The following is a 25,822-nucleotide window of genomic DNA, read 5'->3' on the forward strand; positions in this document are numbered from 1 at the left end:
GATAAGAGGGACGAAATCTTTACGTGTCTCTCTTTCTCTCTCTCTCTTATTTCTTACCGCGATATGATCACTTTCTTTCTTAAACTTGAGAAGGGAGATTGGCTCCCCAAGATGAATTTACCTAACGTGGGATCGAAGAAAATATTATAGGGACGATCGTAAAAATTCGACGACGTTGTAGCAGTAAATACTACGAACTTCTTTTTCTTCTTCTTTTTCTTCTTCGGACCCGTGAAATTTATTATTTTTCTCTCGAGCCCGTGTACGCCTTGTTAAATCTCACCTTCGCCGACGATTATGCGTTTGATATTCATAGTCTGAGCAAAAATACCTTCTAAAGTGCGATAAAGGTTATACGAGTCATAAACTTAAGTCGAACATATTTCGTCGATGTTTATTATTTGAAGCAATACGCATCGGTTAAACTTGGACAAGGGTATAATCCCTTAGGCTCATTTGATTCGCCTTCTTCCTCTTTTTGTTTTTTTTTTCTTTCCTCTCTCTCTCCCTCTCTCTCTCTCTCTTTCTCTCTTCTTTTTTTGTTTCTCGTTCATTTCCTTGTATTTCTTCTTTTTATTATCTTCTTTTTATTCTTTCGTTTTTTAACATCTTCGAAATTTAATTCTTGTAATCATCGTTAAAGAAAATTCTATGGGATTTGAAAGACTTTGAATGATACGGACACGTCGATATAATATACCCGTAGAGCAAAGAAGTTCTCTAGATGAACACCAAGGGGCACTGATCGCAATTCCGAACGGTCCTGCACTCTATCGTACGAATTATGAACTCTTTATATATATTACCAAATTACCATCGATATATACCACCGTCGATCAATTAGAAATAATCCATAGATAGATATTATGTAGATTCAACTTTTTTTAATTTTCGTTCTTCTTTTTTTTTTCTTTTTCCCATTCATTTCTAAAATCAAAATTATCAGAAGAAAATCGTTTATACAGAAGGAACGTGACAAATGTCCTCTCCCAATGTTCTTTGCCAAATTATCCAGTGAACAAAAGTCAAAGTCAGATTTCAAGTTGTTCTTTTTTTCCTTTTTTTTTTTAATGTATATATATATATATCGAGAAATAGATCAATCTTATTAAATGGACAGATCATGTTGCGTTCACAATTATTAAGAATTATTCGTAACGATGTCTCCAAATTTATATATCTCGGTTCATCTAACCTTCATACGTCATCGTATCTCAATATAAAAGGATTGACAAAAAAAAAGAATGATAAATCTTGCGAGCCTCCTAAAATCGCTATAGTGAGTATATTAGTATTAAACATTTTTATTCATTAATTTACTACCTGGAACATTCGAGTTTAGGAATTAGCTCGTCGACGAATATAAATATAACAGGGATTATAACGAGCTAATAAAAAAAAATTAACGATTATAAAAAAAAAAAGAAAAAAAAAGAAAAGAAAAAAAAAAGAAAAAAAAATTCTTTTTCTTTTTGATAATATCTCGCAATACATGGTCACGTTAAATGAAAGAATATCTTTCTATCTCTTGGGTTAGCATGCAAACGAAAAAGTATATCGGTTATATGCACTTTCGCATCGTGATGTAACACAAATGTTTTCTCGATGCCCCGAGCCAGAAACCGTTTTAACGTGTTTCCCTTTATATAGCGATACTTATAAGAAAACTTAGCGACGCGTACTTGCGAAAGTCATTACGAGGGAGGCTATTAATTATTTGCCTGTATCTCTCGTATTTGTATATTACGTGAACGTTATTAAATATAAAAAGAGAAAGATAAAATGATATGAAATAAAAAGAAAAAGAAAAAGAAAAAGAAAATGCAAAAGAAAAGCAAATAAAATAAAGTGGACGATGAAAACACGAAAAAGAAAAAAAAAAGAAGAAAAAAAAAAAAACTGGAGTAAACTATTCTCGATCTTTTGCATACGTTTGAAAATCTTTTCACGTCATGATGTTTTAATGACAAAAAGAAAACCATATCGATTTTTTTGCTTTATGAATGTCTTTAGATCTTCGATCTTCGATCCGCAATAATCCGACAATTCTTTTTATCTTTTCTTCTTTTTTTTTTCTCCCACTCTCAATTCCAGATACTTTCTGGTTGCGGTACGCTCGACGGCACGGAAATATTCGAATGTATGTCGGCGACCTTACATATATCCGAAAAGGGAATGACACCGACATTTTTCGCACCAGACGTCGACATTTGCGAGGTGATCGATCATTATACAAAAGAACCCGATAATAGTTGTAGCCAAAGGAACGCATTAGTCGAATCTGCCAGATTGGCACGTAGCTGTATACAACCATTATGCGAATGCGAAGCATGTAATTTCGGTGGATTAATTCTTCCTGGAGGATTTGGTGTTGTTAGAACCTTGTTAGTAATAATATTCATTGTAACATTATTAATTCATATTGTCGTCATATTTCTCTTATATCGTTTTATTTATTTATCTATTTATTTATTTTACTTATTTTATTTATTTATTTATTTTTTTTTTTTTTTTTTTTTTTATTATTATTATTCTTTAACAGGAGCAACTTTGCTACCAAAGGTTGCGACTGTACGGTGATACCGGACTTAGAGAAACTCATTCAAGATTTCTCTTGTGGAAAAAAGCCAATAGGTGCTATATGCATTTCTGGCGTACTCGTTGCACGAGTTTTACAAGGTGTTAAAATTACATTAGGCAAAGACTGTAAGTACAATTACAATTAATTGTACTTGTCTTATCTCATTTATGTCGTTATCTCTCATCTCTTCCTTTTTTCCTTTCTTCCTTCCTTCCTTAGTTTCTTTTCTTTTACCTTTTCTCCTTTTATCCTGTTAAACAACAATAAACTACAAAAAGAAAAAAAAAAAAGAAAAAGAAAAAAAAAATTGTAGGCTCACCGGATGACTGGCCGTACGCGGAAGCGATTCGTATAGTCAGACAGATGGGCGCGAAGGTGGAAATGAAGGACGTGAAAGGTGTAACGAAATGTAAAAAATACAACGTTTTCAGTACGCCTGCTTGGATGTACAAACCTGCGACGTACTGCGATATACATGCTGGCATCGGGAAACTCATCACAATGTTAAAAAAGAGCATTCGTCAGTGAAAGTCTTCGAGTAAATGGAAAATTTTGCTCTTTTGAGTCGATTGTATTATCCTTTTTTTTTCCCTCTCTTTTTTTTTTTTTTTCAATTTTTATTTCTTTTTTTATTTCATTTTTTTCTGTCCCTTTTTTTTTCCAATCACGTACCCCCTACATGAGCATGTACATTGAACGTAATAAAAAAAAATTGTATTTTCACTCGAGTGATATTTTCTTTTCATTTTTCTTTTTCTTTCTTTTTTTAAATTTTCGCAAAAAAATAAAACAAACTTCGCTATTCTTCTATTTATTCATATATGCATTATTCATATATTTCTATATTCATATATTTTCTGTATTATATATATATATATTTATTTTTTTTCTTTTTTTTGTTCAACCTGTGTCCTATCAAAATAAAGAGTTGGGAGAACGAGAGACACGAATTTTCACGAATACATTTTTATATTTGTTTTTCTTATCGATCTATTAAACCTATCTAGATAAAGCTACAATAGTCAACAACAAATGAAATAACAATGGTTTCGACGAGATTTACGGCGAAGGATCGAGGATAATCCTTAATCGCCGTAAATTTCGTCCTCGATATAAAAGAAGAAATCATCGCTTTCGTGATTTCCGACGCGTCACGATCAATCATACTTAAAGGAAGGAGAGAAAAAAAAAAAAGAAAAAAGAAGAAGAAGAAATAAGTTTATACGTAGGAAGATCCGGGATAGTTTTATCAAAGAGAACAAATAATAATAATAATAGTGATAATAATAATAATAATAATAATAAGGATAATCATAATAATAATGATAATAATAATAATAATAGTGATAATAATAATAATAATAATAATAATAATAATAATAATAATAATAATAATAATAATAATAATAATAATAATAATAATAATAATAATAATAATAATAATAATAATAATAATAATAATAATAATAATAATAATAATAATAATAATAATAATAATAATAATAATAATGATGATGATAATAATAATAATAATAATTAGCATTAGTTTCGTAGATCAACGAAGATTGTAAGAGAATAGGCAGTCTTTAGTGGTTCTACGAATGTGTACGTAATCGTTTTCTCTTCTTCTTTTATCTTCTTTTTTTTTTTTTTTATTCTTTTTTCTTTTTTTCTTTTTTTCTTTTCGTATGTTTTCATTATCTATTTTCCTTTTGTCCCTTTTAACGTAAACATTGATAAATCTAAATAATAAAGACGTTCTGACCGTGATATACCCAATACTTGGATATAAAATAAAATAATATTGCGAGAATTACTTGCTGGAATAAACTACTACTATTCTAAATATTAAAGTAAAATGTAATGAAAAGTGAATTAAAATAAAACAAAATTAAATTAAATTAAATTAAATTAAATTAAATTAAATTAAATTAAATTAAATTAAATTAAATTAAATTAAATTAAAAATTAAATTAATATAAAATAAAATAAAATAAAATAAAATAAAATAAAATAAAATAAAATAGAATTATCGCGTCTTATTTTAGACTCATAGTGAAACGAGATGTACTAATAAAGAATCTATTAGGTACGATACTTAAATGATAAGAGATAAAAGTTACAAATAAGACGTATGACGCAGGCGAAGATATTAATCGTAGGAGACAAGAAATGCGAAAATATGATAAAAGTTAGAATTTCGTCAAAGTTTTTTTTTTTTCGTTCTCGTCGATCGTTATACCTTTTCTTTCTTTTCTTTTCTTTTTTTTCTCTCCCTTACACATTTCAACCAATATATTTTTTGTTTTCTTTCTTTTGTTTTTGTTTTTTTTTTTTTTTTGTTTTTTTTAATCCTTTTCTTTCACTCTCGATTTTCGACCGACCAGAAGAAGTTCTCTCGCGCCTGGCCACGATGGATTATGATGGCATGTGCATGCAAATAAATAGCCGAGGATTTTTATTTTACTTATAGATACGGCGGTCACGAGAACTATGTGAAGTCGCGTGCGTCTATCCGGACTTGTGTGTTTAGTCTCTCGTGTAGGTTCCACGTTTTATCGCGCGAACGAGCTCGTCGTCGTTTCTCCGTACTCGTTTATTCGTTCCGGTATATAGGTTTACTCGAGCGTAACGAAAGTGCACGCGCCATGCTCTCGCACGATCAATTTGGCGCGTGCCCATGAGAATCCGGTCGATAATAATCATTACATTTTCTTTTATTGGATAACATCTCGGATGACAGTCTTGAATACGCACGCACGATACTTCCTACGATTTCATTTAACTCGTCAATGAGACTTATTATTGCTACTATTATTGCTGTTACTATCATCTATAATATACTATATATATATATATATATATATATATATATATATTATCATTGATAACGAAATTTTTTCACGTATAATTCCGACGCGTTTTCTCTCGTTGAATCGTTTTCAAGGAATGGCCAATTGTTTGAAAACAAAAAAAAAAAAAAAACAAAAAAAATAAATAAAAAATTATCTCCTTCGACGCTACTGAAACAACTTTCACGATCATTTTCGCTACCTCCGACAATCAAAAGAGGATTTGTAAAGACTTTGGTTGCCGATCTCGCGAGGGATTGGAGGAGAGGGGGCCAGATTATTTGCGCATAGGACATAACGATCCCAAAGTTTCTCGTTCGTTAAAACGTTAGACACTAATTAAGTACACAAAGTTCATTCTCAACTCAAAGCTAAAAGAGGCTCGACGGATACGCGCGATCTTCTCGCCTTATCCTCCTCGTATTGTTTCATTTTGATCAATTTCCTTTTTCCTTTGCTCAACTTCTTCCTTGGTACTTCGGTCGTTGTTATTTCCATTCCATTATTACGTTCCTCTTCCTCCAACATCCTAAGAGTTTCGATGATGTTTCTAGGTTCCGTGATACGTCCCGTAGTACTGCCATTTTTATTCGCATAAACCACAGAAAGATGAGAGAAACTTGACTTCGGCGGTGCCGTTATATCGGCGAAATCCCGGAAGTTAGCAAAGAAATCTCCACCACGAACCGGCTGTGGTTTAGGGTTCCTATAATAATTGGCACGAGCACGACCAGTCGTACCGTGATAATAAGGATTATAAAGACTATCCTCGGCGTTATAATCCTCGTTCTCTCTATCTTCGGGATAATAAGTTCCACCACGAATGACTCCGAAATTTCCAGAACCCAAAAGAGGATGTTGAACCTCTTTTGATGTTGTCGAAGCTGTTTGATATACACCACGATCCCGTTGAAAATAACTCAAGAATCTGTTTGGCCTATATCTTTGTTGTTGTTCGTTAAATGGTAATCTTTGATTGCTAAATAATTCAGCGAAAGACGGGAAAAAGTTTTGACTTTCAGTTTCTAAACTTTTATCAATGATCTCGGTTGGCTGAGTTTGAGGCGACAATACGGTATTTTTCGTTTCCTGATCATTCCCATTCCCTTCCTCCGTACTCGTTTCATTAAGTTTATCATCATTTTCTATCGTCGTTCTATCGATTTCTATTCTATCCGTTTGACTTTCTTCGACGTGATCGTCACCCCTCATCGTCTCCGTCCCATCGGTCTCCATATACATATCGGAATCATCTACGTCCGCATAATCCTCGCCGGTTTCTGAAGCGGATGCCATGGAATCCTGTAAAAGAAACAAGTATTATTTCCTCGTTACCTTGATTCTATCCTACGAGAAGATTGCCTTTCTAACGATAAGAATTACCTTAAAAGTCAGAGAAAGTTCAACGAATTAGAAAGCTTCATTTACAAATACCTGCATGTTGCTTCTTAAAACGATAAAAAAAAAAAAAAAAAAAAAAAAAAACACCACATATAAACACAAAATCCTTACAATAAATAAATTTAATTTCAAATAATACAAATCAAAATGATTTGTAACTTTTCTCTACATGTTATCATTAAAATTGATATTTCTAATCGATAATATTGAATATCGAGTATCTAATAATCGGAATAAAAAATATCTTCGAACGAATTTCCCCACATAAGTATAAGTTTTCCTACATTTAAAAAAAAAAAAAAAAAAAAAAAGGAAAGGAAAGGAAAGGAAAGGAAAGAAAAGGAAAGAAAAATGTCGATTAAATTATAGACAACAATCTGTTTATATCTATAGAATGCGTATCTTTTCTACGAACTCGAGGATCAGTGAAAAGTAACAACGATGCAAAGTTCAGCATCCGACCATTGAAGAACGATGCTGCCCCACGATGTCTTTGCCTTGACATTTAAGGAATCTTCGTGGCAGCGACCGCCTTCGAAACTAGTTATCTCGTCGGCTCGGCGACTTTATGCGTCGGTTGAGGTACCCACGTCTAAACTGGCCAGCACGCGTTTCTCTAAGAGACGTGCTCTCTCTCTCTCTCTCTCTCGCACGTGTGCGCGCGTGCGTGCGTGCGTTCACGCGAGTCGCCTTGCGACACACCGACGACACGCCTAGCATTGTTACCGATATAGTCTTACTTACATACCTATGTAACTATCTTAGGTCAATTACATTACGTTCTCTAACGATAGTTTCTTACCTCTCTAAATTATATTAATAGATATTAATTACTTATGCCAATAAAGTTCTATTAAACGATAAGAAAAATTGATAATGAATATAATTCGAACGGTTTATTTTACGTTAAACTATATACAACAAGCCAATAAATTATAATGAAATTTATTTGTCCACTTAGAAAAAAAATATAGAAATAATAAAGCATGTATCTGTATATATTTGTAAATACGTACGTATGTATTTATGTATGTATGTATGTATGTATACGTATTTCCTTTAACAAGTTTTTCAATTAAAGTCTTTACGAATATATTAAAGTCTCCAAGTGAGATGTTTCAATGTAAATAAAAACTATTTACATCGATAATCTGCTTATATAAGGATTCTCAGAAGGGAAATACCGGCTTATATAAATTCCACGAATTTATGTGATTCAGATTTACCACCGACTAAGCAGTCTAAACAATAGTATTTTATACTACCATTCACCTGTATGCACGTGAATTAAGAATGGCAATATTTTGAATGGCAATATTTTGAATGGCAATATTATTTCTTTGAAATATTAAAGAAAAACTATTTGTAGAAGAGTAACGATTTTTTCTTTCTTTAATTTTTTTTTTTTTTTTTTTTTATATTTTTCTAATTTTTTTTATACTATATTAAAATACTACATCGAAAGGATAATAATGATATGTGTTTAAAAATATCATACCTATCAAAGAAAGACGTCTCGCATATGTCTATTAATTATTATCCAAGTAGGAATGCAATATTTTTGCTTATTATGAATAATAAAGGATAACGATTTTACGATCGCCAAGTGGAATCGCCTCGTTACGATTTTCTTTTTATCTTACAACCCTCATTATAATAATCCATCGTTTTCCGTTGTCTCGTACTTTACGAACACGAATATATTCATTCGAACATAAAAACCACGAGTTACTCGTTAAATTATTCCGAAATGTTTTGTTCTTTTTTTTTTTTCTACTTCTAATCATAAATCACTCGCTCTTAACTTTCTGCTGGTTTATAGTCATTAATATAATTGGGAATTTGAAAAAAAAAACAATAAAAAAAACAAAAAAAAAAAAAAAACAAAAAAAAAAAACAAAAAAGAGAAACGAAAAGAAAAAGGAAAAAATAAAAAATAAAAAAAAAGAAGATACACAGAAATCTATCGTCATAGTCATCGTCATTCTAAAGCAAATGAAACGACAATATTTCTGACGTTTGCAATTGGAATACCCTTAAACTTTTCATACTTATCCTATCCTTAGATAATTATCTCGCGTAGAATTTTAACGAGACGACACGATAACGTATAATAAATATTACACGTGATTTTCATAAAGGCGAATATCAAAGAGATAAAAAGAAAAGAAAGGAAGAAAAGGAAAAGGTAAGAAAAAAAAAAAAGAAAAAAAAAAGAGCAAGGGAGAAAAATTGAAAGAGTAAAAGAGAAAGAGAAAGACATAAGGACGATTACTCTTTTAACGAGGATTTTAATGCAGAATAATAGGCAATTATTCGAAAGGTAGTAATAAATAGTTAGGCTATTGCAAAAGTCTACTTGAAAAGATGAACAGAAGATAGAAAAAGAGAAATTGAAAAGGAAAGAAATAAATAGAAAACAGAAAGAGAGAGCGAGAGAGAGCAAGAGAGAGAAAGAAAGAGAGAGAGAGAGAGAGAGAGAAAACAAAGCGCACACTTAGAATATTACGAATGAGAGAACGAGAGAACGAAGACGATCCCAGCTTGAGAACGGAAGACGGATCGCGAAAGGGAAAAAAAGGAGAAGGAAACGTTATTATTACGCGATTACGGAGACGTAAATTAGTCTCGCACGGCGATCTCGCAAAATGCGCGTTACGAGCGAAGATAATATTATTAGCCTCAACGTTTGCGAGCGCACGCGCTCCCCTATTAGCATCATCGTCAAATGCGCATGTATTACTCGTCTCATCTCTCTCTCTCTCTCTCTTTTTCTCTCTCTCTCTCTCTCTTTTTATTTCTTTCTCTCTCTCTCCTTTGTACCATCAGCGGTATACTGACTCGGTATGAATTATATGTGAATTAAGGGCAATCAACTCGTCGAATAAACGATCGGTTGTATGAACGAGCAAGATAGAGATACGTCATAAGTCCTTTCTATCACGAAGAGAAGATTCCCACAAATATATATATATAGATAAATATATATATATATATATATGTGTGTGTGTATATCTAATCCATCTTTGATTCATCGTTCTAGTTCGTCGAATACATTCGTGAAATAATGCGCTAAGGAGTGAATATAAAAATGAAAGTAGGAGTAAAAATCTCAAGTCCCTTTTGAAAGTCGTCTCGTGTCGTTGATTGAGATACGGATCGTTGATCTCGCACAACGAGTTCCATGCATGTAGATAAATATATATATTCATGTGTGTATGTATAATGTAAATGCCAAAAATATGTCGCGCCTCGTTAAATGCATTATATTACGTGCAATTAATTACTATAAAGTTATAATACTATGAAACGCATTTTCGAAGGGGGACGCTACTAGTAACGTTAGTACCTGTTATTACTGATAAAATCTGAAACACACACACACACTCTCTCTCTCTCTCTCTCTCTCTCTCTCTCTCTCTCTCTCTCTCTCTCTCTCTCATTCACTCTCTTTCTATTTTTCTTTCTCTGTTTTTATCTTAACGCTGATTAAAGACCATGGATCCGGTCTCTGGACCAGATTAATTCTTCGAGAAATTATTTCTGACGTAAAGTTCGTACATAGATCGCGATAATGTGTTTCTCGTTTAAGTCATTAAAAAAAAAAAAAAAAAAAAAAAAAGAAAGAAAGAAAGAAAAAGAAAAAAATCGGATTTACGTTTTCACGTTCTAACTATTAAGAAATATATTAAACATAGTTTTGCTCGATAATTATGGTCAAATTATAGCTTTAAAAAAATACTAATCGGTCGGATCTATATCTTTTTTTTTTTTTTTTTTTTTTTCTTCTTTTTTTTCCTATTTTTTCTCGTACTTTCACACTATCGATTAAAGAAGATTTTCGAGAATATTCATCGTCTCGATGTCCTTGAACCTCGAGATAACTTTCACCATTATTCTCACCTCGTGTGCGATGGCGTCCTCGGGAACCGGTGCACCATCTGAAAACAGAAAGACCAACTTGTGTTAATTTTTGTATCGATAAAACTCGAACGCATTAAACGCAACACGATTGAAATTTACGATCAATGGGAATATATCGAAGGTCGGATTATCAATTTTTCTTTTCATATATCGTGCATTTAAAGGTCTCTCGATATATATATATATATATATATATATATATATTTATTTATTTATTTTTTCTTTTTCTCTTTCTTTAGAAAAATAAGAAAAAGAAAAAAAGAAAAGAAAAGGGAAAAAATAAAAGAAAGAAAAGGTAGTTATTTGAAAGATTTCAAGTGACTTCGACTTGGCGAATTAACGACTATTCTCGTATGCAAATCGATTAACCGGTCTTATTTATCATTTCAACGTTCCTTCACGTCTCCTTTCACGTCAAATTAAATATTTCAAGTTCGATTAATTATTACGATAAAGATATATATTTTTTTTTTTTTTTATACGTCCATCGTCCTTCTTAAAATGATAAAAATTTATTTAATTATCTGTCAGCTAAAACAATAATTTTTTCCATGTAACGTTTTCCTTTATACCTATTTCACATTCATTACATATACGCGAACGTACAATTTACAATTTAATAACTTCGTCGAGAAATAGAAAATGATCACGAATCGAAAATAGAAAGAAAATAACTGTCCATAGAATGAGACATTGTACGAGAACAAGGAATTAATCACGACGAGAAAGTACGAATTACCTTTTTTTTTCTCCTCTCTCTCTCTCTCTCTCTCTCTCTCTCTCTTTCTCTCTCTCTCTCTCTTTCGCCTTCTCCGCCGCTCTCACCCTCCGTTCCGTTTAAAAATACACGAATCATATTCAATTAATTTTCGCGAAGGTCGACGTTGTCCTTCTTAATTAATAGAAATCTCTTTATCGGCAATTTTCTTTTCATTTTCTCAAAGAAAGTCAATCATTGGCGATTACACACGTCGATGACGAAAAGTGAATGGCAAATAAAGATTATAAATGCGTAAATTGCAAACACCTGCTACGTTAGAGAACAACGTAAAGGAAGAAAAATTGCTCGACTCTGAAAAGTGAAGAAAGAAAGATAGAAAAAAAAGAGAAAAAAAAGAAAGAAAAAAAAAAAAGAAAAAAGAAAAAAAAAGGGGGAAATAGGAGAAGAAGGAACACGTTAAATGCGATGCCTTTGTAATATAATAAGAGATGGCTCCAAGCGTATACACCGAAGCGAAATAGTTTTTAAACCTGTAGATTCGTATAAAACCTCTCAAGGATGTCGCACGTAGTAATCACCATAAAAGGAGACTCCAGAGTTTTCCTGTTTTTCCAAGAATCTGTACCTATTTGGCACGTTTCAAACGCATTGTCGACGCTGAACACCTTCTTCTCGTATCTCTCTTTCTTTCTCTCTCTCTCTCTCTCTCTCTCTCTCTCTCTCTCTCTCTCTCTCTCTCTGTCTCTCTTTTTCTTTCTCTTTTAAAACGATCGATTCGTCGTCAAAGTCCTCAGCTAGAGTACGGCGTTGTTCGCCGTGAACACTTCCGACATTCTGAAGCCTACTTTTTTCCTACCCCCCCCCACCCCACTCTCCTCCCACCGAAGTCGGTGTAGCGTCGCGGCGTTCTTACTTGAATGGAAGGTGGTATCATGCATAGTTCTATATAATTAATATCTCGCTGTAATAGTTTCTTTTCTCTTACGTAAAGTGATGAAAGTGTCGTTATAATGCAAAAAAAAAAAAAAAAAAAAAAATTCGAAAACAGTATGTCGATTTACGATCGATACGATTGACATCGATTATAAAGATAAGATAATTCGTTCATCCCGTAAACACATCCCACCTTCCCCAACCCTCCATCCCCGCCCACGCCACCGCCACCCTTTTCCCACTCTACTTCACGCTTATTTTCTAAAAAAAAAAAAAAAAAAAAAGAAAAAAAAGAAAAAACATCAATAATTCGATAAGTAATTGCGCATTGATACTTCCACGATAATTAACGACGATAATACATTATTTAAGGAGAGAGAAAAAAAAGTTTTAAAAAAAAGTAAGAATTATTCGAATGCTATTAATGCTTTATATCGAACGAATATATATTTATTTGAATGAGATATTGATACTTTAACAGATCGAAGAAAATAAAAATTGCTCCAAAAACGTCATTCTTTCCTTCTGTCTTTTAGGATGAGGGAGGGGGGAGGAGGATTGAAGGGAGGGAGAAAGTATTCGTAGACTCTCTTATTATGGTTGAGATTCAATTAGAACGGTATTCCAATCGCAATACTGGCCCTGCGATGGTTCCGTTTGGCAAGAACTCCCCCCACCCCACTCCTCCTCTTCGTCCTATGATTAATGGAGAAAATGTGCCATTAATGAGATCGAGTTAATTACTACTTGTAAATGTTGCAAATGGATTCGAATTGAATTCAACTAGTTTTCTTACAATCCTATATACCTCTCTCTCTCTCTCTCTCTCTCTCTCTATATATATATATATATAGATATATATGCGTATTCGTATATCTTAAATCCGTTCTCTTGACCGCATCAAATCCATTCTATTTCCCAATTACGTGCGACACAGTGAAAAGTAGTGATCGGTACTGTACGTACAATCATATGTTACTTTCTGCGTACATTGAAAGGCGATTTTAAATGGACCCGTACAAACTTCGACCGACTGGAACGAACGCTTCTGTCTGATCATGCCTTGCCACGATCGGAAGAATTAAGAGCGCTGACGTTGCGATTTGAATTTGAAACTCGTAACTCGTACCTACCTACTACTTTTGCCTACTCCAGGTACGAAATTTACATGGTGAACGTTCTTACAACGAATATCTTGCAAAATCTTTTCCAAGATCTTACACTATGATAATTCGCGTATTACGCATTAAACCAACTGACGTTGCGATCTAAATTTCAAGGAGATCTTACCACGTAATAAAATGTATTTTACCGAACGATTAATAAAGAGATGCTAACTCTTCAAGATGTCTTTATTAACGTTACGCGCCAACATTCTCTATTTTCTAACAATCGTATAGCAATAGGTAACGATGTGCAATTAGGGGAACAATCGCGCGTTAATACCGCGAGTACCTAGGCGAACAATGTGCAATATTTTCTCTCGCGTAACGGCAGAAACGCATGCGGATGCCTTCGCTGTGTCGTACGTCGACATTTCCATCTTACCCTACCATTATATGGCGAGGCATTCGTTATTAAATGTTAATACAACGAGGACGTGACCCTGTTTCCCAATGACTCTTCGTATCTACGCCAAATGGACGGTATAGAAGACGTTGTTGTCTGAATACCTTTATTCTTCTTATTTTTTTTTTTGTTCTTACAAATAATAATCATTAATGATAACCAAGATAATACGAACTTCCGTAATTTCCAAAGAAAGACAACGTTTCCCGATTATAATCGAAGATCACAATTTCCTGCGTGGTCAATGCACAACACTGACATTTCATTTCAAATCCATTGGAACGCATTTACGTAAGCCTTGCATCTTCGTTCTTGCGTTAATCGTCTAATAAAGTTCTTCAGATTTAATTGTCCTATCATTAAGGTATTGTCAATCTCTCTTTGATATTAACATAATAATTCATCGCAATATCGCTTAAGGATTATTAAGATCGCGATGGCAAACAATTCTTATGTTCCCTTTTTCAATGCTCCGAGCTATAGGAATGAAGAATCTCGAATAATTTATGACGTAAGCTATTAATTAAAAGCGTGACTTACAACCCACGGACACATCGAGAAATGCGTGACGAACATTTTCATCGTCGCCTTAGAAGGCGTTAATTGCATGATACTTAAGTTTATGTCGAGATTAAAGAACTCACAACGATGAATTCACTGTTATCTAAAAAAAAAAAAAAAAAAAAAATAAAATAAAATAAAATAACCATTGCACGTTAGATATAATAGTATTACTCGATGATAGAATATGCAACAAAAGTGAAACGTTGTTTTAACGCGTCGTACTTCATCCATGATTCATATATAAATTATTCATTGACAATTATATATGTATATACATATATGTGTGTGTGTGTGTGTGTGTGTGTGTGTGTGTGTGTGTGTGATCTTAGACAACCATCAAAAGTGTCTTATTCGCGATATTAACATATATCCGAGAGCGATAAAAAGCGAAGAAATTTGTAAGCCACAAATCCGTTTACTTTCTCGTGTGAAATTATTCCAACGGACGGTACCATAGGAGGTATTGAGAATAAAAAAAAAAAAAAAAAGAAAAAAAAAAGGAAGAAAGAAAAGAAAAGAAGATAAAAAAAAAGAAGGAAAGAAAGAAAAAACATATAACGGTGAAAAGAGAGGAAAGACTGGCAAAGGGAAAAGGTAGATATCAGTAGGTGTATCGTGCCTTTTCCCTCGTTCCTAACTCTAGCTTCGTTTGAAATGGTAATGTGCAATAATGTGTGTATAAAGATACTACATGTACACGTACGAACGACATAATCAAATCGCGTATCGGACCGGATTCTTATAACACGGTCTTAAGGAACGACGACGAGGAAGCGATTACCATCGAATCGAAGTTGAGGCCTTTAGACTCCTCCCTTTCCTTTTTTCGCCCTCTGGTCGCTCAACGAGAAATAACCATTGAATTACGTGTATACCTATAACGAAATCGCAAGAAAATTTGTATGTCCGCGAATAATTTTCCAATCGTTTTCTACTTTCGACTTTTTTATTCTTTTCTACTTTTCTTTTTCTTTTTCTTTTTTTTTTTCTTTTAATCTATCCACTATCTCTCTCTCTCTCTCTCTCTCTCTCTTTCTCTCTCTCTCTTTCTCTCTGATCTTGGCCAAATAGATAGAAACACAGAAATCCAACATTATCTACGTATATCCTATTTCAATTACATTATAAATCTATATATTATCGCGAGGGAAGTAATTGGATTTTGTAATTAATTAAATTCCTTTAGTTTATCTTCTCTTAATGATACGAATGGGAGATATTTAGTTACCTATTCAAGATCGTCGTTATGCTCTCGTAATCCCGACTGACATACGTAAGTAAGTATATAGGTGGTATACTTACTTTACTACGTATAGAACTATACGTTCCGTAATCCAAGAAACGTTTTCTAAAACGTCAAGTTGGAGGTCTTTCTCCGGGGAATGCGCGATCTCCACGGGAATAACATTTAATGAGAGAGTCTTCCGGCAAATCTCTCGGTAATATCGAAGACCAGATAAACAACGACATATATATATATATATATATATATATATATATATATATATCGATTGCATTTCAAGGAAGTAACGTTTACGAACTAGCGCGAACTATCTCGTTAGCCGTTGATACGATTGATTTTACGGAATCTTGCAATGCACCAGAACAGTTCTCTCTCGACGTTTAAACGACGAGATCGCAATCATCCAGGATGAACATAATGGCGACGATAAGCCATATTTAACGACCGATCAACCTATCGATCGATCGATCGATCGGTCCATCGATCTCATTGCAGCCATTCAAACGTGTAGATATATGCGCAAGTAACATTCGTTAAAATCATTTTAAAATCTTAAACTCCTATCTCTACTTGTCTCTTTTCATTCTTTTTGTGCACATACACACACACACACACACACACACACACATGCGCGCGCGCGCGTATAAACACTTAAACCATTTGTGAAATTTAGAGCGCAGTTATCTTCTCGATTTCGTTTCGTCTCCGTCACGAATTTTTGCCTTGATTTTTTTCTTGTTTTTTTTTTTTGTTTTTTCTTTTCCCATTTGTTCCTTTCCTTTGTTCTTTTCGATCGAAATCAAACGAGAAATGTGCAAACGAGAATTGAAGAACTTATCCGTTCCTCGTTACTCGCTCTTCAAGATTTAAGATCCCTTTTTAAATCTTAAAGATCTTTCGTTTTCTTTCGAAAGATTCACCGTTTATCTTTATCGATTCATCCTTCGTAACAGTCGTCGATCTAACGTTTCGAGCAATTGTGTACGAAAAATTATCTTTTCCTTCCGCTGTATGTCGAAATCATTTGCGCAAGTTAAATTCTTGCGTGATTCGACAGTATCGAAAGAGGAACGATAATGAAACAGAGAGAGAGAGAGAGAGAGAGAGAGAGAGAGAGAGAGAGAGAGAGAGAGAGAGAGAGAGAGAGAGAGAAAGGGGGGATGGAGAGAGAGAGAGAGAAAGGGGGGATGGAGAGAGAGAGAGAGAGAGAGAGAGAAAAGAAAAAAGAGAAAGAGAGAGGATTTCTTTTAATCGATCGATCGATCGATTCAAACCCACTCACGGAGAAAGTCAATGATATTTCTCGATTATTTCGAAGGAACGAAAGATAACGAAAATAAAAGTTATTCGATCGGTTCAACCTTTTCTCGAATATTTTGTTAATAATCAGTTACAATTATCATAAGAAAATGCGCATTGATGTTCGAAAATTAGCCACTAAGTATCTTGTATCATGGGAATAACTCGATACGAGAACGTGGGAGTTGGAAGCTTGCCACACCTTACTTCTTACCTCGTTGGAAGATTGCAACCGACTAGGGACGAGTAATCTCAAAGGTTCCAAAGTAAGAGGAACGAAGAGTAACGTCCCTCGAAAATATTTCATGAGAGTGAAAGCATCCGGCTCGCGATAATACCGATACACAGTTTGAACCACCTCCGGCCGTATAACGGAGAGAACTCGAGGCAAACACGAGGTAGCTTCGATCGGTTCATAGGGATCGTGACGACTTTAAACTTTCGTTTAATTTATTGCTTTTACCATCGAGGATCCCAATCAGGAACTTTCTCTCTCTCTCTCTCTCTTTTTTTGCGGTCGAAGAATTGGGTTGATCGTCGAGTATACTACTTTTTTTTTCATTTCCTCCTACGACGAAAGAAAAAAAATAAAAAAGACAAAAAAAAATATATATATATATATACGAACGTGTAATTCCGTTTGTATCTTAAACGGATGAAAAACCTTTCGAATAATTTCCTAATACGCTACTTTTATCCTATCGTATGAATTATTTTCTTATTTGAACGAAATATCAAACGTAATCTATCGGATTTTACCAATTTGATATAACTGCTCATTCTAAACGAATAAGTGTAGATAAGTACGCGGATAGGTATGATACTATGACACGGATAAAGTCTATGACCACGACAATTTGTATAATGAGACTCGCTCCTAGAGTAATCAGAGGGCATTATCCAACGTAGTAACGTTGTTGATCGGCATGAACGAGCATAGTTCTAATCTCCGTACAATACGTATCGCATGGTCTTAACACTCGTGGTATTCGCGTTCCATCATTCTCTTTTTTTTTTTTTTGTTTATTCTTTTTTACTCTCTCTCTTTTTCTTCCTTTTCTCCTCTTCGATCCCATACAATTATTGGCTTAGCTCACTGACAATCTTACCGAAAAAAAAAAAAGAAAAAGAAAAGATAAAGAAAGGAAAATAAAAAAAAAAACAAAAAAAAAGAAAATAAAACAAAAAAAAAAAGATAAACGAGAATTTAGAAATAATTAGATTTAGAAAGGGAAATATATAGGTACATTTTCGTTTAACACCTGCTCTCAAACTGATACACGATAAAATGTTCTACTGTATTTCTTAAAATGTTGCACGATAAAATGTTCCACTGTATTTCTTAAAATGTTGCACGATAATAATCAATGATTTATCAAAGAAAAATTACTCAAACGCGACAAAGTTACCGGTTTTGGTATACACATATAACGCTTATACAATCCTCTCCTCGATTTTACTTTCTCCGAGAGAAAGAGAGAGAGAGAGAGAGAGAGAGAGAGAGACAGAGAGAGAGAGAGAGAGAGAGAGAGAAGGAAGGAGGGAGAATGAGATAAACTAATTAATTAAATGTTGCCTTCGTTAAATTCCGATAAAAATATTACAAAATTCACGGATCTTGTATCTGTCTTGCAGTAAAAAGCAAGTGCAGTTACATATACGTAACTTACATGTAAATCGATGCAAGGGCGGAAGAACCTCTGGCCCGAGCAACCAGTTGGAACGATCGATATTAAAAATCTACAGAGATAGGAGGGAGGAAGGGAGATTAGGGATCGCGTATACACGTTGTTCGCGTGTCCACGGAGATCGTTGGAGAGAAGCAAGTGAAAAAAAAAAAAAAAAAAAAAAAAAGAAAAAAAGAATAAAAAAAAGAAAAAAAGAAAAGAAACGAAAATCGACAGGACGAGAGAAAATTTATTTTCGAATCGACGATTCGCCTCGACGATTCTAATTCGTGGTGCTCTTTGTGTAGTTGGCACTCTCGCATCCGCTTTCTAAATCCGTTTCACCGACGAACTCGACTAAAATCACAATGACCACCGGCCGCGGCAAACATCCTGTAAGATTTAACAGCAGATAATAGTAGGTAGGGCTCTCTCTCTCTCTCTCTCTCTCTCTCTCTCTCTCTCTAGTCATTTCGACTTTCGTCTATAAATGAAAAAAGAAAAAAGTAAAAAAGAAACAAAAAAAAAAAAAAAAAAAAAAAAGTAAAGAAAAAGAAGATAAATAAAAATGGAAAAAAGAATAGAAAAAGATCGGGAGACGTATGAAATAAATTTTAAATTCGCTAATGTCGAAAGATTTTTCCGAAACGTCGATACTAAAATCTCGAAGCGTGACCGATGTATCCAGTGGACCAGCAGGTTATTCATTGATTCGAACGAGCTACGTGTTCTCTGGTTTGTGTCTCGCTGGCTAAAGGATTGGCCTTGGCAATGTAGTTGATATCCCGTGGTGGATATACACAGGTTCGTTCTCTCTCTCTTTCTCTCTCTCTCTCTCTCTCGTTGTTGGCGATTCGAGTTCGATGCCACTTTCACGATCGAAACTATATAATTATCCGGCGGTGCGATTCGATGCAAAACTCGTTTTCATGCGCTCGGATAACTAAAGAATAAAGAGAGAAAGAGAAAGAGAGAGAGAGAGAGAGAGAGAGACGATGCATCTCGCGGAACAGCTCCGACAATTTTTGGCCATTTGTTCTGGCAATCTTCAAGGTCAAGCTCCTCGGTTCTCAAGGTCCTTTTTACAGGAATAAACTGAGAACGTAGAGGGGAAGATGTAAGGGATGGCCATGGAAAAAAAAAGAGCGATGATACGGTCGTTAATTTAATTCAGCGATACTAATCGTTCTAATGTCGTGGAGAATTACCTTCTCTTACGCGATCCTGTAATTTAAGCTTAGATTATCAACGTTGACTGTTACATGACTCAACGTCAAATTATCACTACCGATCAAACTAAACGTCGAATTACGCCGTAAAACGAGATCAACAACAAGTCGATTATAGTCGGGGAAGGTGGAAGAAGATTGGAAGGTTGAGAGGTAGATAGAGGGAGAAAACTATGCGTTCGGATGATCTAAGATTCATACTACTCGTTTACTCATCGATATATCTCTCTTCTTCACGATTAGACGAACGTCAGGAACGTGTTAATTCGACGTCGAGAGAACTCGTTATCTTCTTCATCTTCTTCTTCTTCTTCTTTTTCCTCTTACTTCTTTTTCTTCTTTCTTCTTTCTTCTTTTTTCTTTTTCTTTTTCTTTTTTTTTTTTTTTTTTGTCTTTTTTAACAAGACGTACAGACAATTTCTTCTTAGACGATTCGCTAATTAAACGTCGCTTTTTGCTAACAAGTATAAAATGCGTTATCCTCTTGATCGAGTAATTGCATGTTATTCAAATAAATAGATTATTACGATCATTAATCGTTGTTAAACTAACATTAATGGCTTAGGGAACTTTTTAATCGTCCCACTCGATGGTTTTCCCATTCGTTCATAATATTTCGTTCCATTCTTGATTGCTCGTAAATTACAATCTTATTTACTTTCTTTTACTTTTTTTCTTTCTGATCTCCCTTTTTTTTTTTTCTTTCTTTCTTTCCCTTTCACACCTCCTATCCTCGATCTTCTTCTTACTTGGAAGAACGTCGAATCTGTCGAAACGTTCCTGTCGATCATTCGTTTTCTCTCTTTCTCTCTCTCTTTTTTTTTTTTTTTTTTTTTTTTTGAGGTAACGTTATAAATACTCTTTCGATAGCATCGTCGTCTAAACTCATTCAAAGACATCATTTACCAAAGATCGTCGCAATTTTGCTCGAAGAACATTGCAGCTGTTGGTAATACGCGAAGCCAGATGAGCGAACGACTTTCTCTCCTCGTCGTGACGCGTCTAACTTCCGGGTCGCACGAGAGCGAGAAATTATGACGATGTATCGAGAGCGGCAGAATCAGCCATTTTCTCTCTCTCTCTCTCTTTTTCTCCCTTTCTAGCCATCTATTCATCCTCCTTGTTCTTCATTCTACGTACGATTTGAACGCCTTGTCACCTTAATCGATCGCTTCATCGTTCTCGATGCTCCCGTTCTTTTCCTTCTTTTTTTTTTTTTTTTCCTTTTCCCATTCCGTTTCATCGAAGAAAAGAAAGCCAAAAGATGTAAGACACAAGTTAGACGATTCGTGAACGAAATCGATCGACGTAGATCAAACCAAAGATAATCAGTACTTTCGATCGGATTGCAAAGACTTAAAGAGACCACCTGGCAACGATTGATTCAATCTTACCAATGGAAATCGGGTTAGGTCGTTTCTCTCGCACGATTCCAGATTTTCGATCTAAGTTATCGTATCAATGACGAGTAGTAAAAAAAAAAAAGAAAAAAGAAAAAAGAAAAAGAAAAAGAAAAAAAGAAAAGAAAAAAAATAACAAAGAAAGATTACTAGGAGAATGAGAAGAACCAAGGACAAGCTAGCAGCATTCTTGTTACAATTTTCTTCCTGTCGTATCGAGCAAACACTGTTGGCTGATTTGAAACGTCCAATGCGAGAACAAGGACGTCTCGATCATTAAAGTTCCCAGCTAAACCAATTAGCTTCGACACGAATGCTAGAATCGCTATGCGTGTTTCTTTCTCTCTCTCTCTCTCTCTCTACCTATCTATCTGTCTATCTATCCATCTATCTATCCATCTATATATTTATCTTTTTTTTTCCTTTTCTTTCTTTCTTTCATCGTGCACGATATTAATCAATGTCAAAGCAAACGATATATACGACGAAGATTTCCAAGGAGAGGATCATACATTTCCTCAAGAAAATACAACCCTTTTTACGATACCATATATTTTCCAAAGGAACCTCACCGATCATTATTTTTCATGATTGTCGTCCTCGATAATACCGACGACGATAATAATTTCATAATTATGAAAAAGAAACGAGTGTAACGTGGTAACGTAGTACTTTAATATAATTGCTAATGAGAGGGAAATGCAAATCTTACTAAAGCGTGTCGATATTAATGATCGAAAACAACCAAGTACTTTATCTACTTCTCGTTCTTGAAGAAAAGGAGAGGTAAAGGAGAGGAGCTATCTCTCTCTCTCTCTCTCTCTCTCTCTCTCTCTCTCTCTCTCTCTCTCTCTCTCTCTCTCTCTTTTTCTCTCTGTTACGATCGTTGAGATCTCCTTCAATACCTCGTTAATCTTATAAATGTTTCTTATAGATGGATTGCTTGATTTAACTGGCGGTGCTCCCGAAATTCCATTCTATGGATTCCATGGATAATGTACAGTAGCCCAAGTTCCATAGTTCAGCTATTTGTCGTGTCTGACAGGATCTTTTATTGCAACAACCTGTAGCAAGGTTGAATCCTCGTCGTTGAACGACAACGGAGGAGCCCTAAGCAAAGAGGTTGGTTGCAAGGAGAATGAAGAGAAGAAGGAGGAAACGGAGAAGGAGAAAGAGAAGGTAGATAAGGAGGAGAAGGAGGAGGAGAAGGAGGAGGAGGAGGATACAGGTTTTACGAGCCTACTCGTTACATGGAAGTTCAATGGTCAGATCGCCATTGGACGACACGAGGCGGATTTAATGCGCTCCAATTCTTCTTGCTATGCACGGATTAGATTTAACCAATGCGTTCGTTCACGGCTCGTTTTAAACAACCTACGCGAACGAAAGTGAACCCCACCCGTAAATCGCTACGTTTATTTTTCTATCAATTAATTTGCATATAAACGTTAAATGTCACAATGAAGAGAATTCGACTGGAATCGTAAGCGCATCGCCTCGGTTGAATATAGTTTATTAATTGTTATTGTGATTACGTTGATGACGTCACGAAACACGTTCAATTTTTTTCTTCCTCTTTTTTCCTTTTTTCTTCTTCTTCTTCTTTCTTTCTTTCTTTCTTTCTTTCTTTTTTCAAAACTTCGACATCTCATTGCGACGTAAATCTTTGGATTATGAAAGAAGTCTGTCTCTCTCTCTCTCTGTTTCTCTTTCTCTTTCTCTTAGAAACCGAAATCGTTTCACTTCGACATCAATCATTCGCTCCCATAACCGCGAAATCGTTTCGATAATAACAACAACAATAATAATAATAATAATAATAATTGTAATAATACTATGCACATAGCAATACGCATAGACCGCGAAACATTTTCTTTTTCCTCTATTTCTTTTCTCTTTTACTTCTTCTTCTTCTTCTTCTTCTTCTTTCTCTTTCTTTTTCTTCTTTCTTTTTCTCCTTCCCCTTTTAACCATGTCCTGCATGATTTCAAGCGTAGAATATTGTAAAGTACGCCATGCCATGCTGCGATATATATGCAAATCGAGCGTGCCAGCAGGTCTGTGGTTTACGAAACGGTCCCTCGTCATTTCTCGTTCAAAAGACAAAGCGACCGATAAAAGAGACTCGTTCGAACATATTTCATCCTTTCTTCGAGCTTACCGTTTTGTTGCCAGAGTAGACCGCGGTGCTCTCGGCGACACCCGTAAAAAGAAAATAATTCATATCCCTTCTATGGGGTCGGTTAAGCGTTAAGGAAAATTATTGAAAGTACGATTGTTACGTTTGCGTATTTAAAGTATCGTAAAAAAAAAAAAAAAAAAAAAGAAAAGAAAAGAAAAGAAAAAGAAAAAATTTACTATTACCATAAATCGTATATATGTATATATACATATCTATTCAGATTTATGAAATAATTAACCGAGTTCTTTCAAATATATACATAAAATTTCTTTTTCTGAAAAATGGACGAGACAATTTCTGCGATATATCATTCTAAATAACGTAGAACAAATTTATTCACATAATTAACAAAGACCATCTCAAGAAAGTGCAAAAATCGCACGATATTTCAACATACTGAGAGCATCATCATATGTAACGTGTACATACGTTAAATTAATCGAAGAGTAATGAAAGGGTGCTAGGTCCTGCAATGTAACTATTCATGTATATATGTATGTATGTATGTATGTATGTATGTAAAAGTGAAAGAAGAGTATAACACGAGTGGGTCCAAGTGAAAGCGAACGAAAAATGATCTGGTTATTGCGTGAAAGAACACTTTCTTTCTTTCTTTCTTTCGAGCTATATATATATATATATACATACGTTGATTCACATATGCGATTATCTGTTTGTAAATTTATCGCGATCGTACGAATATAACACATTGCTTTCAATTACATTCTAAGAATGAAACCTTCTTCTATCATTCTCTCGCCTCGAATAAGATAACATAAGTAGATGATTTTAATCAATGCCTTTTATTAACACGTTTCTCTTTCAATTTCCCATTCCCTTTCCCTTTCTCTTTCCCCTTTCTCTTTCTATTTCTTCGGGAAAAAAAAAAAAAAAAAAAAAAAAAAAAAAAAAAAAAAAAAATAATCGTCTTTCTTTCTATCTCGATCGTTCTATTTTCAATTGAATTGAATATATACTGCTAAAAATTTGTCCTCGATTGAAATTACAACAATATACCAATCGAAAAGTTGACGAACTTGGAAAGAGCAGGTGCATCTGTCACGGCCAAGGTAGCCATGGTCACTCTCTACTTCTTCTTTCCCATCCATACCACCAACGTCGGTGGTTCTTCCCGTGTCTCGAACGTTTACGATGTTTACGTCTACATGTAGAATCTTGCCAAATCACTTTCACGTGGCCATGTCACGACGCTCGTTTACGTACAGAATTTTACGTGAACGTAAACGTTGCATTCGAAAAAAAAGAAAGAAGAATAATTCGAAGAACATAGAGAGAAAGAGAAAGAGAGAGAGAGAGAGAGAGAGAGAGAGAGAGAGAGAGGGAGAGAGTGCTTCCTGATTGATATAACTTTCATGAGTTGATTTTTCCCTTATGTTTCTTGCTCGATGCTCTAACAACTTCCTTACTTCGCGTTTAGATATAAAGGACATTATATTTATAAATCCTTGAAATACAATTATCGAACCACATCGATGTATCTTTCCTTCGAATGAAATATAATTTTAAATCATGCTTATTATGTCGTCTCGCGTGACGAAGGAATGAACGAAAAAAAGAGAGAGAGAGAGAAAAAAAAAAGAAGAAATTAAAAAGGAAAAAAGAAAAAAAAATAAACTATGAAAAGTAATTCCATTTTTGTTTAATAAAATATATATATATATATATATATATATATATATTATATGTTATAATAACGTAATAATGTTAGAACGGACGTATCGGATTAATTTGAACGATAAGGAAGAAAATGGAGTTTACTTTTACGGCCGTTTCTTTTCGCTTTCGTGAGTATTTCTCACGAAAGAATACAATAAACGTTACATCGGCGAATGATTTATAAAGTCTTTCATAATTAGTGAAATCGTGCTTACGAGATGAATTTTTAAATTATAGATAATCAGACGTATTAATTACGTATCATTGAGAGATCTCAAGAATGAAAGAAACTTTTCTTGTCTTTTCCTTTTCTTCTTTTTTTTTTCTTTTTTCTTTTTTTTTTTTTTTGTTTTTTTCTTTTTTTTTGTAAATTAACAAGGAAATCCCCGAAAGAGGGATTAACGCATAGGACGTCGGTAATGCCATATCATTTCGATCTCGATAATAGGTTTAACAAAATAACTCGTAATCCGAGTTAATGAAGCGACGATAGAGAAAGCATAAGAGAGATTAGAAACGAGCGTAATGACGCAAAACGATTATCGATTTCCTTCGAATAATTACTTCCCTGTGTGAAAAA

At 34.2% G+C, this 25,822-nt stretch overlaps 2 protein-coding genes across 4 annotated transcripts in view; one reads left to right on the forward strand and one right to left on the reverse strand.

Moving 5' to 3' along the window:
- Positions 1-1,123: 1,123 nt before the first annotated feature.
- LOC118441844 (glutamine amidotransferase-like class 1 domain-containing protein 3, mitochondrial) lies at positions 1,124-3,109 on the forward strand. Its single transcript, XM_035866813.2, has 4 exons — positions 1,124-1,279; positions 2,095-2,384; positions 2,543-2,706; positions 2,895-3,109. Exons 1-4 carry the CDS (start codon positions 1,124-1,126, stop codon positions 3,107-3,109), a joined length of 825 nt encoding a protein of 274 aa, XP_035722706.2.
- Positions 3,110-4,611: 1,502 nt separating this feature from the next.
- The window catches only part of LOC118441898 (uncharacterized), a 55,376-nt gene continuing 34,165 nt past the window's right edge, over positions 4,612-25,822 (reverse strand). For 2 of the 3 annotated variants that reach the window (XM_035866907.2, XM_035866910.2), the window contains exons 2-3: positions 10,738-10,775; positions 4,612-6,735 (exon numbers count right to left, since the gene is read on the reverse strand). In XM_035866907.2, coding sequence (XP_035722800.1) covers positions 5,794-6,735; positions 10,738-10,775 — 980 coding nt within the window. In that variant the 3' untranslated portion in view covers positions 4,612-5,793. Of the gene's footprint in view, positions 6,736-7,249; positions 7,419-10,737; positions 10,776-25,822 lie in introns of those variants that run through there. The other variant, XM_085656986.1, reaches the window with a different exon arrangement.

The sequence above is a fragment of the Vespa mandarinia genome, chromosome 5 (assembly GCF_050613455.1).
Source record: "Vespa mandarinia isolate Hongniang chromosome 5, ASM5061345v1, whole genome shotgun sequence".
Lineage (NCBI taxonomy): Eukaryota > Metazoa > Arthropoda > Insecta > Hymenoptera > Vespidae > Vespa > Vespa mandarinia.

Bases quoted from the DNA above. Each gene is read 5' to 3' on its own strand.
- LOC118441844 (XM_035866813.2), top strand. From the start codon at position 1,124: ATGTTGCGTTCACAATTATTAAGAATTATTCGTAACGATGTCTCCAAA. The intron at 2,385-2,542 runs GTTAGTAATAAT...ATTCTTTAACAG, and splicing joins TTTGGTGTTGTTAGAACCTT to GAGCAACTTTGCTACCAAAG. The intron at 2,707-2,894 runs GTAAGTACAATT...AAAAAATTGTAG, and splicing joins AATTACATTAGGCAAAGACT to GCTCACCGGATGACTGGCCG.